Source organism: Ascaphus truei, chromosome 20, assembly GCF_040206685.1.
Source record: "Ascaphus truei isolate aAscTru1 chromosome 20, aAscTru1.hap1, whole genome shotgun sequence".
NCBI classification, from domain to species: Eukaryota; Metazoa; Chordata; class Amphibia; order Anura; family Ascaphidae; genus Ascaphus; species Ascaphus truei.
Genome location: NC_134502.1, coordinates 29,209,871 through 29,229,128, shown reverse-complemented (window position 1 = coordinate 29,229,128; position 19,258 = coordinate 29,209,871). Strand labels below are relative to the sequence as shown.

The window sequence follows — 19,258 nt, the reverse complement described above, 5'->3', positions numbered from 1 at the left end:
GCACTATGAGAGTTTGAGCTTTTCTCTTTCTTTCCATTTCCTAGTTTCTGACGTTTGAGTCATAAACTTGATCAGCAGCAAAACTCTCTCCCATACAGGGGGAGTTCCTGGAATTCGCTGCAACTCTCTCCCATACAGGGGAAGTTCCTGGAATTCGCTGCAACTCTCTCCCATACAGGGGGAGTTCCTGGAATTCGCTGCAACTCTCAACCATACAGGGGAAGATCCTGGAATTCACAGCAACTCTCTCCCATTCAGGGGAAGTTCCTGGAATTCACTGCAACTTTCTCCCATACAGGGGAAGTTCCTGGAATTCGCTGCAACTCTCTCCCATTCAGGGGAAGTTCCTGGAATTCATTCTCACAAAACCATGTGGTTTTGTTGACACTTTTTATTTATTTTGTTTCAAGTGGTTTGTACACTTCCAAACACTTTTTAACACTTCACATTGTATTTTTGAGCACACCACACGCACACACACACACACACACGCACGCACGAACGCACGCACGCACGCATGCACGCACACACACACACACACACACACACACACACACGTACACACAAACCCCTATGTCTTTTATATTGTCATGTATACAAACATGATACAATTCTTACAATTGTTTGTATAGGTCAGTACAGGAATAGCAGTAGAGACTGCAGAGAAGGATGGAGGTGTAGTGGCAGAACTGTGTGTATACAAGAATAGCAGAGGAAGCTGCAGAGAAGTTTGGAGGTGCAGTGACAGAGCTGTGTGTACACAGGAATAGTCGAGGATGGCTGCAGAGAAGGATGGAGGTGCAGTGACAGAGCTGTGTGTACACAGGAATAGCAGAGGAGGCTGCAGAGAAGCATGGAGGTGCAGTAACAGAGCTGTGTGTATGCAGGAATAGGCGAGGATGGCTGCAGAGAAGGATGGAGGTGCAGTGACAGAGCTGTGTGTACACAGGAATAGCAGAGGAGGCTGCAGAGAAGGATGGAGGTGCAGTGACAGCTGTGTATACACAGGAATAGGAGATGTGGCTGTAGTTCAGAACTGAGTGAAGAGGCATCCTCTAAGCCTTATTCTCTCTCCATCTGCTACCTCCATTTAATGTTGGACCCCAGGAATAACCATGGATAAAAAGCCTATTCCTTGCCACCACTGGCATGGCTGCTTAGCAGATGCTTCTTTGTGTTCAGCTGGGGTCTGAAGAGGATGATGAAGCATTTGGGCACGAAGATGCAGACCACTATGGCCCAACTGGAAGACAGGATGGCAAAGATCTCCATGGCCACGGTGTGCTTGCCGTGTGCGCTGAGGGAGGCCGGGATATAGGACACCCAGACACTGAGGAAGGCCAGCATGCTGAAGGTGATGAATTTGGCTTCGTTGAAGCTGTCAGGGAGCCGCCTGACCAGGAAAGCAACGATGAAGCTGACACTGGCAAGGAAGCCAAGATATCCCAGCATGCACCAGAAGGCAGTGGGAGAGCCCTTGTTACAACCAAAGATGATTACCCCGGGTTGGGTTTGGATATCGTATTCTTGGAAGGGAGGGGAAAGGGACAACCATGTCACACACACACACAGCTGAATGAGAACGCTCAGTCCGATGACAAAATAGGACACCTTTGTCCCTGTCCATTTTCTTAATCCGCTGCCTAGCTTGGTGGCCTTGAAGGCGATTACAACTGTAATGGTTTTGGCCAAGACACAGGAGATACAGAGGGCAAAGACGATGCCGAATGCCACCTGTCGCAGAAGACACTTCTTAGGATGCGGATAGCCGATGAAAGCCAAAGAGCAGAGAAAGCAGAGGGACAGGGACACCAGGAGTAGACAACTGAGGAACCAGTTGTTGGCCCGGACAATGGGCGTTTTCTTGTGGTAGATGAAAACTCCCAGAATTCCAATTGGGATCATGGAAGAGGAAAAGGAAACCACTGCTATGTTGATACCGAGCGGTTCTTTGTAGGAGAGGAACTGTATGGCCTTTGGGAGGCACCTGTCATGTTGAAGACTGGGCCACATGTCCCAAGAACATCTATGACACTCCACAGCATCTGGAAGGGGACACTGATGTCAACTTTTGTCATTAATTAGAGGACTTTTCCCAAAACACATGTGACCTTCTTACCTGTTTGGTTGGAAATCTCTCCTTGGGGACATGGGACGCACTCAAAACAACAGGCAGCTTGTCCTGGTATGGCCATCTTTCTAAACCCAGAGGGACAGCTTGGGCTACAGACCGAGAGAGGAACCTATGGGAGATTCAATGGAGTTTTGGTGATCTGCTCTGGATATTGAATAAGTTCAAAGGTCTGTAAATCTGGTTTAGGGTGGGGCACAATAACACATATTCAATAATAAAAAATCTGATCACGGATTTCATGAGTTATCATTGACTTTCAACCTACAGATGTCAGATGAATCTCCACCCTGCCTCCTGAACTTGCTGCAGATGGACCGCAGCTCAAGTGCAGCCCTTTGGGGGGGCTGGGGGGGGGGGGGGGGTTGGGGTTTAGTTATTTCCCATAAGATTTACCACAGCAGGGGTTCCCCAAATAATAAGCAGGGACCCCCCGCTATATTAATCCTTATGGACAATTAATCTGCTGAGTTTTGGCCGCGGTGAAGCTGCGATCTTGCCATGGTCCTTCTGCATTTCAGCTGCAGAATCTTTGGGGCACACGGTTAAATAGATGTGACCGCCTCTGTTAAGAATTTAACAATTAAAATCTACCAATGTGCTTAAATCCCAATTTATTTGTATGCCTTCCCGAACACACATTATACAACACGCGGAGAGACCTCTGCGCACAAACACCCCACCTGAGACCCCATAATGATATGAATAAAGTTTCGTTATCAGCACTGAGTTAGCTGCGTGGATTTGGGGCTAATTAATTCTCTCACACGCCCACTCACACAATCTCTCTCTCTTTCTTTTGAGCTCACCACTTTCTCCCTCCCTCTCTCTTTCTTTTTCTCTTCTCTCTCCCCCCTCACATAAACACTTTCTAACTTTAGTTCTATATTTCTCTCTCTCTCTCTCTCTCTCTCTCTCTCTCTCTCTCTCTCTCACTCTCTCTCCACTCTACCTCTCTCTCTCCACTCTACCTCTCTCTCTCCACTCTACCTCTCTCTCTCTCTCTCTCTCTCTCTCCACTCTACCTCTCTCTCCACTCTTCCTCTCTCTCTCCACTCTACCTCTCTCTTTCTCTCTCTCTCTCCACTCTACCTCTCTCTCACACTGTTTCCCTCGTTTCTCTCCCTCTGTTATCTCTCTGTCTCCATAACAAGCTCCTATTAAACCCCCAAAATACCCACAACATATATATAAGCATATGAGTGTCAGAGGAGTGCTACTGAGCATGGCAATATGCATTAAAACCAGAGACATAACATAAAACACAGACAAAGCTCAGTTTTTAGCACATCTAGTGAGACTCATACACGGTACAGTGCCTAGGCTCAGGGGCTTACAACAATTTTGGCCAAAAATGTCAAACTAAAAGACCATTTAGTTGGCTGTGACATCTCTAATACAGAGTGCTTTTCCTGGTAATGTACAGGTTAATAAAAGCTTCAGTCAGACAGAACTTTGCAGCTAATATTGACAGATTTACTATAAATCATTCTTCCTGTTATTAAACAGGTTATTAAGAATTTATATTAGCGTTAGGGACCCCTGATATGTGGTCTGCCGTGCCGTTGGCTCAGGGGCTTACAACAATTTTGGCCAAAAATGTCAAACTAAAAGACCATTTTACTTATTAGATATTTATACATATATATTTAGGCACTGTACCGTGTATGAGTCTCACTAGATGTGCTAAAAACTGAGCTTTGTCTGTGTTTTATGTTATGTCTCTGGTTTTAATAAATCTCTCTGTCTCCCACTACTTTATCAGCAAGCTGGGTAAGAGGATATAAAAAGGTGGCCTGGGTTCAAAAGCCATTTATCCAACCTACTCCATGTATTAGTTCATAGTATAAGGGTTGCTCAGACATACCTGTGAATCCCCAGTGACCCAAATAATAGCCGCACTGTCTACTGTCAAAATCTTTCCATCGGGGGCGCTTGAGTCATAACTTCCCACTTTCACCTGCTCCAAGGTGCCTGTGGCACTCAGATGCCAGTTCACTATATCGTAGAGGGCTGGGGGGTTCCCTTTAGCATCGAAAAACATCCGGATTTTGTCTTTGGTCTCAAAGTTTACACTCTTAATGTAATGGAGAAGCTGGAAGAAGATGTGAGACATTTAACCAGTGACTAAAAGAGTCAGTCCCACGTAGGGGCAAAGTGACCTATTGACATGGCCATGTTTAATGGGTTAAAGCAGGGTTTCCCAAACTTTTTTTTCCGTGACCCGGTTATTTTTGAACTTCTTTTTCGTGACCCACTAAAAATGTTATCGCCTATACTGGCCTATAGGGCCTGCACAGACACACACAGCCACTGATACACACACACAGAGCCACTGATACACACACACACAGCCACTGATACACACACACACACACACACACACACACGCAGCCACTGACAGACACGCAGCCACTGATACACACACACAAACACACACACACAGCCACTGATACACACACACAGCCACTGATACACACACACAGCCACTGATACACACACACAGCCACTGATACACACACACACACACACACACACACGCAGCCACTGATACACACACACACAGCCACACACAGCCACTGATACACACACACAGAGCCACTGATACACACACACACACACACGCAGCCACTGACAGACACGCAGCCACTGACACACGCAGCCACTGACACACACACACAGCCACTGATACACACACATACAAAGCCACTGATACACACACAGCCACTGACACACACACTGATACACACACACAGCCACTGATACACACACACAGCCACTGATACACACACACACAGCCTCTGATACACACACACACAGCCACTGATACACACACACACACGCAGCCACTGACACACTCAGCCACTGACACACACACACACAGCCAGTGTGGGAGGGTGGGTGGGTGGGTGTGTGGGAAGGGGCCAGGGACACTACTTTGTGTGGGAGGGGGCCAGGGACACTTTTGTGTGGGAGGGGGCCAGGGACACTTGGGGGCCAGGGACACTTGCGTTTGTGTGGGAGGGGGCCAGGGACACTTGGGTTTGTGTGGGAGGGGGCCAGGGACACTTATGTGTGGGAGGGGGCCAGGGACACTTGGGTGGGTGGGTGTGTGGGAGGTGGCCGACACTTGTGTCGGCCAGGGACACTTGTGTGGGCCAGGGACACTTGGGTGGGGTGTGGGCCAGGGACACTTTGGTGGGTGGGGTGTGGGCCAGGGACACTTAGGTGGGTGGGTGGCCAGGGACAGGTGGGTGGGTGGGGGGCCAGGGACACTTGGGTGTGTGGGTGGGGGGCCAGGGTCACTTGGGTGGGTGGGTGGGGGCCAGGGTCACTTGGGTGGGTGGGTGGGGGGCCAGGGTCACTTGGGTGGGTGGGTGGGGGTCCAGGAAGGAAGCGGGGGGGGGAGGAAGGGAGCGGGGGTGAGGAAGGGAGCGGGGGGGAGGAAGGGAGCGGGGGGGAGGAAGGGAGCGGGCCCTGCTTGCCCTGCGCAAGCGCGTGGGACCGCGGGGGGAATCGCCTGCATTTTTTTAAACTTGAGCTGGGGGGACGGGAGACACCGCGCGGCCAGCCTCGCTGCGACCCGGCAATTTTGGTGCCGTGGCCCGGTGCCGGGTCGCGACCCACCATTTGGGAAATGCTGGGTTAAAGGGTCAGTCCAACGTAGGGGCAAAGTGACCTAATGACCGGGACGTGTTTAATGGGTTAAAGGTCAGTCACACGCAAAGTGACCACAAAAAAAGGGGAGAACACCAGAGACTCATTAGTCAGACCAAAACTGGGAGGAAAATCATCACATCAAACCTTCAACAACACTCCTAAATGTGGGACATATCATTGTAGTAACTTCGCAGTAGCTAATGTACAGGATGGGAACCAATTTATCCATCTCAAAACTGGGAAGAAATGTAATACTGTATTGAACAGTGCTATACACGCAGGTCATGATTTGTAGTATATCTCATTAAGGGCCCCTGTGGACTGAGGTATGTGGGAGAGACCAGCCAACATGTCAAAGATCGGACTCCACAGCACAAACCAGCTATACGAAGGAAGGATACAGAAGCTCCGGTAATACACCACTTCCCACAGGCCGGGCACAATGTAAGCCAGGTCATCGATGGGGTTCAACAATTTCCTAGCGGAGGTGATAGTCAGAGCATTTTTTGCAAAAATAAACTAATTGGTTAAGGAGATTACAGTAGATACCATGATGCCCCATGGCCTAAACAAGGATCCAGATCTTCATTGTTCATACTGAATGGTGTGACTCCAAGTTCGTACCTGGTGTGCGTTCTGCGCATAGATGTTGATGGTATGCAGTTGTTATTCTACAGAGAAATTGTAACATGTTTGATATACTAATCTATTTGTAATAAGATCTAACATAAGCAATAACAATTTTGTGGTTTTTTTTAGTTCCGGGGACCATACTATCTTTCCTAATCACAGTGACATGTTTAATGTGTTAAAGGGTTTGTCCCATGTAGGAACAAAGTGAAATACTTAGGCTTACTTGCCAAGGATGAAACGATGAGATGTTGGCACAGACACCATGATGGAATGGTCCACTTCCAGATTTACACTGGATCAGGCTTTGTAAAGCCCATGCAAAGGCATAAACTGATGAGTAGACATTGAGACTGCTTCTCTGATGTGTTTCAGCCATGGAGCTGCCCAACTTCTCTCTTCCTGTACATTGTGGGATTCTGGTGTTACCTGTCCAGTCATCGACATTCTTCTGGTCCCACCACTTACAAGAGAAAGTCTGCTCCCAGAACTCCCTTATGAATGTATCATTTGGGGATTTGGAGGGGTGCAGGGCATTTAGGTACTCTGAGAATGCTGGCATTTGCCCAGAATGTATGGCAAAACCGATGGTGCCCACCAAGACACTTTGGAACTTCTCCTTGGAGAGGAGAATGGAGGTTGACCAAGATTCACTGGCCACCCAAATTTTCCCTGTGACGTTCTGCCTCACCATCTCTTCCACCACTGGCACAAGGTCAGAATAAGTAGACAATACAAGCACTGCCTTGGCTGTTGATTCCCTGATGACACGGGCAAGGTGGGGAGCGTTTCTGTTTGGTTGGCGGGTCAGGATGTTCTCAATAAAAGCCACGCATGCCCCAACTTTAATTATTTCCTTCTGGACCACCTGGACCCCAAATTGTCCGTAGTCATTGTCTGTTGCCAGTAGACCAACCCAAGTCCATCCAAAGTGAGACACCAGCTGGGCCAGACCTTTGTACTGAAACTCATCACTGGGGATGGTCCGGAAGAATGAGGGGAACATATTCCGGTCACTGAGGAGAGGGCTGGTTGAAAAATAACTGATCTGTCGAAAAATTACAAGTGAGAATGAAGAAATCTTCTACAAAGTAACATTTGACACATTCAATTCCATCATTGACCAGGGGATACAATTAAAGAAGACCTGTGAGGTTTGTAAAGCTCTGTACATGTGAAGAATAGACGGGCATTCTGAAAAGGTTTGTACATGTGAAGGAGAGAGGTGTGACAGCTCGAAAGTTCTGAACCCCTGAAGAAGAGACCTGTGAGGATTGGAATGCTCTATATGTTGGAAGAAGAGCCCTGTGAGGTTTGAAAATCTCTATATGTTAGAAGTAGAGACCTGTGAGGTTGGGAAAGCTCTGTACATGTGAAGAAGAGACCTGTGAGGTTTGGAAAGCTCTATACATGTAAACAAGAGCCCTGTGAGGTTTGAAAATCTCTACATGTTAGAAGAAGAGACCTGTGAGGGTTGGAAAGCTCTGTACATGTGAAGAAGAGACCTGTGAGGTTTGGAAAGCTCTGTACATGTGAAGAAGAGACCTGTGAGGTTTGGAAAGAGCTGTACATGTAAACAAGAGCCCTATGCTAACAGACGAAGAAAACTCCGCCCTTAACTCCAAAATCTCAAAAGCAGAATTGACAGCAGTGGTGAAAACACTGAAAACCTCCAAAGCCCCCGGCCCAGACGGGTTCACTAATGCCTATTATAAGAAGTTTTTACCCATACTGTCTACACACCTACTGAATATGTTTAACTCATTCATGGAGAAAAACCCAATTCCCTCGTCAATGTCACTGGCAAACATTGCTATTATACATAAGGAAGGGAAAGACCCTATGCAATGTGGGAGTTATAGACCAATTTCCCTCCTGAATAACGATCTTTAACTTTATAGCAAGATCCTGGCTAATAGGCTAAATCCAATACTACCTAGGTTAATAAATCTGGACCAAGTGGGGTTTGTCTCGGGGCGTCAAGCCTCAGACAATACCCGCAAAATAATCAATATAATTGATCATGTACACCTTACAGGCACCAAGGCAATGCTTCTGAGCTTAGATGCAGAGAAGGCATTTGATAGAATTGATTGGCTATTTCTCAATACCACAATGGAAAAAGTTGGCTTTAACGAATCCTATTTAACAGGGGTCCGCGCCCTATACCAAAATCCATCGGCCCTCGTAAGATTGCCAGGTGGGAACACCGAAAGATTCCAAATCAAAAATGGTACGAGACAGGGATGCCCACTATCCCTCCTCCTCTTTGCACTCACTATCGAGCCTCTGCCATCAAAAATATGAAACAATATAAATATCCAAGGCATAGAAATAGGAAAAACAAATTACAAGATCTCGCTTTTTGCGGACGATATTATCTTGTCATTATCCAGACCCCAAACTTCCCTTCCTAACCTTCAAAGGGAACTAGGAGATTTCGGCAAAATATCTGGATACAAGATAAATAGTGACAAGTCTGATGCCCTTAACCTGAGTCTTTCAGAATCAGAAGTGAAATTGCTCAAATTGAACTTTAGTTATAGATGGAGTTCTTCATACATTAAATATTTGGGAGTGAATGTATCAAAGAACTACCAATCCTTATATCAGTATAACTACCCGGCTCTGTTTGGCAAAATCAAGAGAGACCATGATAAATGGGAAGGTTACCAGAATTCTTGGATCGGAAGAATGATTTCGATAAAGATGAACATACTCCCTAGACTATTATATTTTTTTCAAACTCTCCCGGTCCACGTTCCTGGTTCTGAATTAAAGAACATCCAAAACAGATTCTTCAATTTCATTTGGCAGGGCAAAAGACCCAGGGTAGCCAGGTCGGTACTGTTGGCATCTAGAGCGAGGGGAGGTATGGGTGTCCCAGACATCTCCAAATATTACCAGGCAGCCCAACTTAAACAAGCGGCCGTATGGAACGCTGACCCTGAACAACGATGCTGGCACAAAATAGAGTCACACTATGCCAAAATGCCTTCTCTGCAAGCGTGCCTATGGAGCCTGGATAGAGGAGATATGCATCTCAACAAATTCAAACTGGGAGTGATGAGCCCTACCTGGGAAGTCTGGCTTAAAGCCAAGACTAAGTACAGACTTACGTCCCCCAGCTCACAACTCACACCAATTTTTAATAACCCCAAATTCCCCCCCGGATGCGCTTCCAAATTATACGACCAATTTAAATCGAAGGGGATCAGGGTGATCGGAGACATTCTGAGCCTGTGGAAACTCTTGAGCTACCAAAATTTACGTACTAAAAATGATATACCACAATTGGACACATTCAAATATCTCCAAATTAGACACTTTGCCCAGAAGATATCCCCGAATCCAGAATTTCCCCCTCTCACTAAATTCGAGAGACTATGTAGAGAGAGCTCTCAACAAAAAGGGCTAATATCAAAGATTTATACAGAATTGGAAACATCAGCGGACCCTCCGACTCATGACTACATGCAAAAATGGGCCGCGGACCTGAATATAGATATCAACAGAGAGGACTGGGAAGACATTTGGGAAGTAGCCTCAGGAACTTCCATATGCACCACAACCAAAGAAAACATTTACAAAATAATGTTCTACTGGTACCTCACTCCAGTGAGACTAAAACAAATCTACCCTCTGGCTTCCGACCTATGTTGGAGAGGCTGTGGACAAAAGGGTGACATGGCCCACATCTGGTGGACATGTCCGGAAATTAAGAAGTATTGGGAAATGGTCCAAATTCTATTAAAAGAGGTGACTAGCCTCGACCTACCTATTGGCCAGGCCAATGGAAAAAATTGACCGTCCAGTGAGGAAGTTGGTCTCCTTCATCCTCACAGCGGCGAGATGTGAGGTTGCGGCCTCCTGGAAGAAAGTGTCCCCACCCTCCATGACTAAACTAAAATACAGGATAAATGAAGTAATGCTCATGGAGAAGCTAACCGCGCACCTTAAGCTAAAAACGATAGCTTTCTATAAAATCTGGGAACCATGGACAATCAGATAGAACGAGTCAAGCTCACCAAGGAAGAAACAAGGAGATAAGGCAATACGGATAAGGAAGCGTTTGATAATCAGTACCTCTACGTAGTTCGTCCAAAAGGGACACCAGCGACCAGGGTAGACACTCCCCCCACACCCCCACTCTTTTCTCTCTCTTTCTCACCCCCCCCTCTTTCTTGGCCTCTCCGTTATCGGTAGGCCACCCGCCTCGGGAAAGAGGTTTTGCCATCCTTTCCCCCCCAAAAATTCAAAAATGTTCTGTATTAGGCTATGCATATCGTTCCTTGTATGTACATTTTATATCTGCCTAATAAAAAAGTTAAAAAAAATAACAAAAAAACAAGACCCCAATGAGGTTTGAAAAGCTCTACATGTTAGAAGATGAGACCTGTGAGGTTTGGGAAAGCTCTGTACATGTAAAGAAGAGACCTGTGAGGTTTGGGAAAGCTCTGTACATGTGAAGAAGAGACCTGTGAGGTTTGGGAAGCTCTGTATGCATAAAAAACAAATACATAGAACCTGCAATTCTCCCTATACAGAGAATGAGGCAGTAGGAATAATTGGCCTCACATGTATGGGAAACAAATTCACAATCCCTGCGTTCCTCCCAAATTCTCTGCAATATGTTAGTGACATTTCTACATTTTGATCCTCAGTCTAATAACAAGGGAGTAATTTAGTGGCATCTTTTGATTAATAAATTTTTTAAACCAGTTTAATAGGTACCTATACTAAACACAATGTCAGTCTATTTATAACACAGTCGTAGCTCTCTTACCTGTGAGTATCTGTACAGTCCCAACATATGGGCCATCAGGATGGAGCTTGTGGATCCTGAGTCTCCAATCACACCTGCTAGAGGTGACCCTTTGTGACACTGGTAATTGGGGATGCTTCCTTGTCCTTGTCCTCCCGACAGCAGCCAGAATGTCCCCTCTACTGCCCGTCTCAGGGCAACACAGGTGTCAAATATCTGGAAGCCCAGGGAAATGTTGGGGAGGAGGTCGGGGTTTGAGTTAATCTCTTCTATAGCAAATGTCATCGCTCGCATGTCCCGATAATTCTGGAAATCAAACCTATTGGGTGAGGAAATGTCATAGAAAGTGGGTTAGAGTCACACACACACACACACGCACGCAGAAACACCCACCCACCCAGGGTCCGTCTGTGAGTGCTTCATACACAAGCACAATCCCTCAGACTATCATATCACTCGCATGCTCACACAGTAACCACAGTCAGTGTGACACACACACACACACACACACACGCACACGCACACGCACACACACACACACACACACACACACACACACACACACACACACACACACACACACACACACACACACACACACACGGAGAGGGGCTCCCTCAGTCTGTCAGTGTCACACACACAGGGAGAGGGGCTCTCTCAGTCTTTCAGTGTCACACACACACAGGGAGAGTGGCTCCCTCAGTCTGTCAGTGTCACACACACACACAGGGAGAGGGGCTCCCTCAGTCTGTCAGTGTCACACACACACAGGGAGAGGGGCTCCCTCAGTCTGTCAGTGTCACACATACTGGGAGAGTGGCTCCCTCAGTCTGTCAGTGTCACACACACAGGTAGAGGGGCTCACTCAGTCTGTGAGTGTCACACACAGGGAGAGGGGATCCCTCAGTCTGTCAGTGTCACACACACAGGGAGAGGGGATCCCTCAGTCTGTCAGTGTCACACACACAGGGAGAGGGTCTCTCTCAGTCTGTCAGTGTCACACACACAAGGAGAGGGGCTCCCTCAGTCTGTCAGTGTCACACACAAAGGAGAGGGGCTCCCTCAGTCTGTCAGTGTCACACACACAGGAGAGGGCCTCACTCAGTCTGTCAGTGTCACAAACACACGGAGAGGGACTCCCTCAGTCTGTCAGTGTCACACACACAGGGAGAGGGACTCCCTCAGTCTGTCACTGTCACATACACAGGGAGGGGGTGTCACACACACAGACTCAATGTCACACTCAATGGGAGGGGGGCTCCCTCAGTCTTTCACTGTCACACACACACAGAGGAGACAATGGCTTACCTGTCAGTGTCACACACACAGTGTCCCCTCTGATAGCAACACATATAGTAACATTCAATTAAAACTTACGTCTGACATATAAGATCTGCAGGTTTGCTTGTGAAAAGGTTTTCGATGTAGCTTCTGCCCACGTGAATCGCAAAAGTCCCCCCTATAATAACGTCTCCAGCCTCGCTCAGATATTCATTCATATTTCCACCAGACAGATTGCATCCTCTCCCTGACCCCCAGCACATACACACTTCCACAGCTAATGTGTATAACATCCACATTATAACGGGGAGCAATCTTCCAATTCTGTATAAACAGCAGCTCTGTCTGTGTCTGTGATTCATCTCTAACTCACAGGGAGAGGGGTCCCTCAGTCTGTCACTGTCACACACACAGGGAGAGGGGACCCTCAGTCTGTCACTGTCACACACACAGGGAGAGGGGCTCCCTCAGTCTGTCAGTGTCACACACACAGGGAGAGGCACTCCCTTAGTCTGTCAGTGTCACACACACAGAAGAGGGGTTCCCTCAGTCTGTCAGTGTCACACACACAGGGAGAGGGGCTCCCTCAGTCTTTCACTGTCACACACACACAGGATATGGGCTCCCTCAGTCTGTTACTGTCACACACAAAGGGAGAGTGGCTCCCTCAGTCACACACACAGTGTCCCCACAGTTTATCAGTTTCAGACAGGAGATGGACTCTCTCAGTCAGTTTTTATAAGTTGTGTAAATGTCCTGGGAATGCAGATATTAATTACATCTCTCATTAATTATCTTATCAAGGAAATGACAGCATCCTGGGAATAAGTGCTAATCCCAAATACACATCTCTCTATTTTCATGCTCATCCCACGAGGGACAAATGTCAGCAGTCTCAGTGTGACGGCCCTAGGAATGAGAGGAAGCAATACTTTCAGTTATGGTCTGCAGTGAGCAATTTGAGGAAACCATTATATGACGAAGATGCAGGAGATGCAGAGGGCATGGACCATGCTGAAAGCCGCCTAACATCCCAGGAAGCAGAAGAACAGACACAAGGAGAAGGCAACTTAGAGAGTCGTTGTTGGTCCTGACAATGGGAATAGTCTTATAACAGAAGTAAAGCCCCATGGTTGAAATGGAGATCACGGTGGAAAAGACTCTGGTACTGTAGCAGTTATCGTGGCACCCAATGGCTCTTCGTAGGAGTGGTACTCAATGGCCTTGGGGAGACAGATGTTGGGACACTTTTCGCATGGACACTTGGGAGCAGTCAATGGAATCTGAAAGACAGCTGACATTTTTGGGGATTTTCCAACTTCCCGGTTGTTTTCAACTTTGACCCTTCACAAATAAATGTGGACCCCCATGGAAACCCTTAATAATTTATTGTGAGCACCAACTCATGTATTATTTCTAAGTAAAAATACAACGGCTGTGGCATGGCTTATATTTTGTTAATAAACAGATTTCTACATCATCATATAGAATATTGTAGTATGAAATGTCCAGTAGAGATGGGCACATTTTTGGGGCTGATCGGACGGTTTCTTTAATCCGTGGATTTCAGCGGATCAATCTCAAAAGGGGCGAGTCGCGTTTTGCTGCTGTTTTAGTTATTTAGCACTGGGTCCAGGGAGGTGCAGACATCCCAGGGAATTCAGTGTAGAGAAGGGAAGAAGGCACACAGACTTATGCAAGAAAATATTTAATGTGCCACAAAGAAATCCAACGTTTTGGCAGAATCTCACTGAGGGCCCTCTCCTTGATAAAGGCAGTGATATTCTGCCGAAACGTTGGATTTCTTTGTGGCACATTAAATATCTTTTTGCATAAGTCCGAGTGCCTCCTTCCCTTCTCTTCATCCTACAAATACATCCACGGGTTGTATACAATGACGATATTGATGAATCCGCGCAGATTAAAACCGGATCAAATCAGTTTGCGGATTTTACATCACAAAATGGATTTGGGAAGGGGGAGGGGTGGTGGGGGGGGGGGGAAGGATAAGGTGCGATCAAACCCGGGAAACAGATTTGGATGGAAACGTCTGGTCTCAGGAGATGTGTGTCTCCGGTCTCAGGAGATGTGTGTCTCCGGTCTCAGGAGATGTGTGTCTCCGGTCTCAGGAGATGTGTGTCTCTGGTCTCAGGAAATGTGTGTCTCCGGTCTCAGGAGATGTGTGTCTCTAGTCTCAGGGGATGTGTGTCTCTGGTCTCAGGAGATGTGTGTCTCTGGTCTCAGGAGATGTGTGTCTCCAGTCTCAGGAGATGTGTGTCTCCGGTCTCAGGAGATGTGTGTCTCTGGTCTAAGGAGATGTGTGTCTCTGGTCTCAGGAGATGTGTGTCTCCGGTCTCTGGAGATGTGTGTCTCTGGTCTCAGGAGATGTGTGTCTCCAGTCTCAGGAGATGTGTGTCTCCGGTCTCAGGAGATGTGTGTCTCCGGTCTCAGGAGATGTGTGTCTCCAGTCTCAGGAGATGTGTGTCTCCAGTCTCAGGAGATGTGTTTCTCCAGTCTCTGGAGATGTGTGTCTCTGGTCTCAGGAGATGTGTGTCTCCGGTCTCAGGAGATGTGTGTCTCTGGTCTCAGGAGATGTGTGTCTCCAGTCTCAGGAGATGTGTGTCTCCGATTTCAAGAGATGTGTGTCTCCGGTCTCAGGAGATGTGTGTCTCCGGTCTCAGGAAATGTGTGTCTCCGGTCTCAGGAGATATGTGTCTCCGGGCTCAGCAGAGGTCTCTGGTCTCAGGAGATGTGTGTCTCCGGTCTCTGGAGATGTGTGTCTCTGGTCTCAGGAGATGTGTGTCTCTGGTCTCAGGAGATGTGCGCCGAGGTGTTTATTGTTAGCACAGGAGACATTTTTAAGGGGAAATCAAAAATAGTCTTTTATTAGCCGGCGGGTTTAAACAAGAAAGACACAGCTTATGTTTTAGCAAACACAGGGTTAACGGAAAACAAACAAGACAGGCCTATCTCCCATAGGGAGCACTGACCTGGCCAACCCCTACTGCCTTTCTATGGGCTGGAGGGCTAGGTCCCTTCCCAAAAACAGTTCACAGGTGGAGGTGAGTTACGTTTGGCTGTGGTAGTGTTCTGTGTCTGTGTGCAGGGTTTCTCTCCACAGCAGTCCAAGGTCCAGGGTGCAGGGTCCAAGGTTCAGGGTCCAGGATCCAGAGTCCAGGGTCCAGAGTCCAGGGTTCAGGGTCCAAATTTCAGGGTCCAGTGTCCAAGGTTCAGGGTCCAGAACCTACCTGGCCGGAGAGATCTCAGTAGTTGGTCTCTGTGGGTTTTGACGCCCTTGGCGGGTCATCGGAGGAGATTAATCCAGCTAGCCCGCTTTGGGATTAACCTCCTCAGTGCTGCATCAGGCTGTGCGCACGGGATTTCCCTGCCCCAGTCTGCGAGCAGGAATCCACCGGGATACAATTTCGCTTTTTGAATGATTCATTTAAATGAAATAGAAAACGATGGGTTTATTAGGGTCTGATCTGGTCTAATGGCAACCTTGCTCTTACTCCCTATCTTTTTCTCTCCCCTTCTCTCTTTCCACCTCCCTCTATCCCTCTCACTATCTCCTCTTCTTTCAAAAGTCTACTTCTTTGCTGATGACACTAAATTGTGTTAGGTGGTAAAATTAGAGCAGGGTGTAGTTTATCTCCATAAGGTCTTGGTTAGATGGAAAATTCGGGCAGGTGAATGGCAGATGAGGTTTATTGGGGTTATTTGGGTTAATGTATTGGGGTTATTTCCCTAATGTATTTGGGAACCAAGAATAAACAAGCTATTTACAGTATAAATAAAATGAGGCAACATGAAGTCAATGCTTCATGGAGAAGGATTTAGGAGTGCTTATAGACAGCAGGCTTAGCAATAGTGCCCAATGTCAGGCAGTAGCTGGAAAGGTCAAATAAGATCTTATCTTTCATTAAATGGGGAATAGATGGAAAGGACAAAAGCATCATTATGCCACTGTATAAAGAATTAGTACGACCACACCTTAAATATGGAGTACAGTTTTAGGCACCACTCCATAAACAATACATTATGGAACTAGAAAAAGTGCAAAGAAGAACCACCAATTTAATAAATGACATGGGCTCATCTCTTTAGAACTATGTACACATATATTCGGGGACAATACAAGGAGCTTTCAAAAGAACTATTCATCTCAAGGGCAGTACAAAGGACACGAGGTCATCCCTTAAGGTTGGAGGGGATGAGGTCCACTGGGTCCATTGAGGTCCAAACATCCCAGGGGAATTCAGTGAAGATAAGGGAAGCAGGCACTCGGACTTATGCAAAAAGACATTTAAGGAGAGGGCCCTCTCCTTGATAAAGGCAGTGATATTCTGCCGAAACGTTGGATTTCTTTGTGGCACATTAAATATCTTTTTGCATAAGTCCGTGTGCCTGCTTCCCTTCTCTTCATCCTACAAATTCATCCACGGGTTGTATCCAATGGCGGATATAGATGAATCCGCGCAGATTAAAACCGGATCAAATCAGTTTGTGGATTTTACATCACAAAATGAATTTGGGGAGGGGGAGGGGGAGGGGGAGGGGGGGGGGTAGGTGCGATCAAACCCGGGAAACTGATTTGTGTGAAGACGTCTGGTCTCAGGAGATGTGTGTCTCTGGTCTCAGGAGATGTGTGTCTCCGGTCTCAGGAGATGTGTGTCTCCAGTTTCAGGAGATGTGTGTCTACGGTCTCAGGAGATGTGTGTCTACGATCTCAGGAGATGTGTGTCTACGATCTCAGGAGATGTGTGTCTACGATCTCAGGAGATGTGTGTCTCTGGTCTCAGGAGATGTGTGTCTCTGGTCTCAGGAGATGTGTGTCTCTGGTCTCAGGAGATGTGTGTCTTCTGTCTCAGGAGATGTGTGTCTTCGGTCTCAGGAGATGTGTGTCTCTGGTCTCAGGAGATGTGTGTCTCCGGTCTCAGGAGATGTGGGTCTCCGGTCTGAGGAGAAGTGTGTTTCCGGTCTCAGGAGATGTGTGTCTCCGGTCTGAGGAGATGTGTGTCTCCGGTCTCAGGAGATGTGTGTCTCCGGTCTCAGGAGATGTGTGTCTCCGGTCTCAGGAGATGTGTGTCTCCGGTCTCAGGAGATGTGTTTCTCCGGTCTCAGGAGATGTGTTTCTCCGGTCTGAGGAGATGTGTTTCTCCGGTCTCAGGAGATGTGTTTCTCCGGTCTCAGGAGATGTGTTTCTCCGGTCTCAGGAGATGTGTGTCTCCGGTCTCAGGAGATGTGTGTCTCCGGTCTCAGGAGATGTGTGTCTCCGGTCTCAGGAGATGTGTGTCTCCGGTCTCAGGAGATGTGTTTTTCCGGTCTCAGGAGATGTGTGTCTCCGGTCTCAGGAGATGTGTTTCTCCGGTCTCAGGAGATGTGTTTCTCCGGTCTCAGGAGATGTGTTTCTCCGGTCTCAGGAGATGTGTTTCTCCGGTCTCAGGAGATGTGTTTCTCCGGTCTCTGGAGATGTGTGTCTCCGGTCTCAGGAGATGTGTGTCTCCGGTCTCAGGAGATGTGTGTCTCCGCTCTCAGGAGATGTGTGTCTCCGGTCTCAGGAGATGTGTGTCTCCGGTCTCAGGAGATGTGTGTCTCCAGTCTCAGGAGATGTGTGTCTCCGGTCTTAGGAGATGTGTGTCTCCGGTCTCAGGAGATGTGTGCCGAGGTGTTTTTTTTTTTAGAAAAGGAGACATTTTTAAGGGGAAATCAAAAATAGTCTTTTATTAGCTGGTGGGTTTAAACAAGAAAGACACAGCTTATGTTTTAGCAAAAACAGGGTTAATGGGAAAAAAACAAGACAGGCCTATCCCCCATAGGGAGCACTGACCTGGCCAACCCCTACTGCCTATCTATGGGCTGGAGGGCTAGGCCCCTTCCCAAAAACAGATCACAGGTGGAGGTGAGTTACCTTTGGCTGTGGTAGTGTTCTGTGTCTGTGTGCAGGGTTTCTCTCCACAGCAGTCCAAGGTCCATGGTCCAGGGTGCAGTGTCCAAGATTCAGGGTCCAGGATCCAGAATCCAGGGTCCAGGGTCCAGGGTCCAGGGTTCAGGGTTCAGGGTCCAAGTTTCAGGGTCCAGTGTCCAAGGTTCAGGGTCCAGAACCTACCTGGACGGAGAGATCTCAGTAGTTGCTCTCTGTGGGTTTTGACGCCCTTGGCGGGTCATCGGAGGAGATTAATCCAGCTAGCCCGCTTTGGGATTAACCTCCTCAGTGCTGCATCAGGCTGTGCGCACGGGATTTCCCTGCCCCACTCTGCGAGCAGGAATCCACCAGGTTACAATGTCGCTTTTTGAATGATTCATTTAAATTAAATAGAAAACAATGGGTTTATTAGGGTTTGATCTGGTCTAATGGCAACCTTGCTCTTACTCCCTATCTTTTTCTCTCCCCTTCTCTCTTACCACCTCCCTCTCTCCCTCTCACTATCTCCTCTTCTTTCAAAAGTCTACTTCTTTGCTGATGACACTAAATTGCGTTAGGTGGTAAAATTAGAGCAGGATGTAGTTTATCTCCATAAGGTCTTGGTTAGACGGAAAATTCGGGCAGGTGAATGGCAGATGAGGTTTATTGGGATTATTGGGGTTAATGTATTGGGGTTATTTCCCTAATGTATTTGGGAACCAAGAATAAACAAGCTATTTACAGTATAAATAAAATGAGGCAACATGAAGTCAATGCTTCATGGAGAAGGATTTAGGAGTGCTTATAGACAGCAGGCTTAGCAATAGTGCCCAATTTCAGGCAGTAGCTGGAAAGGTCAAATAAGATCTTATCTTTCATTAAATGG

The 19,258-nt window shown here is 47.3% G+C and overlaps 1 protein-coding gene across 1 annotated transcript; it reads right to left on the bottom strand.

Annotated features, from left to right (window-relative positions):
• Window positions 1-903: 903 nt before the first annotated feature.
• LOC142471100 (extracellular calcium-sensing receptor-like) lies at window positions 904-12,685 on the bottom strand. Its single transcript, XM_075577896.1, has 7 exons — window positions 12,564-12,685; window positions 11,208-11,505; window positions 7,556-7,705; window positions 6,648-7,469; window positions 3,999-4,226; window positions 2,120-2,243; window positions 904-2,045 (listed from the first exon to the last, which is right to left on the bottom strand). Exons 1-7 carry the CDS (start codon window positions 12,683-12,685, stop codon window positions 1,129-1,131), a joined length of 2,661 nt encoding a protein of 886 aa, XP_075434011.1. The 3' UTR covers window positions 904-1,128.
• Window positions 12,686-19,258: the final 6,573 nt, after the last annotated feature.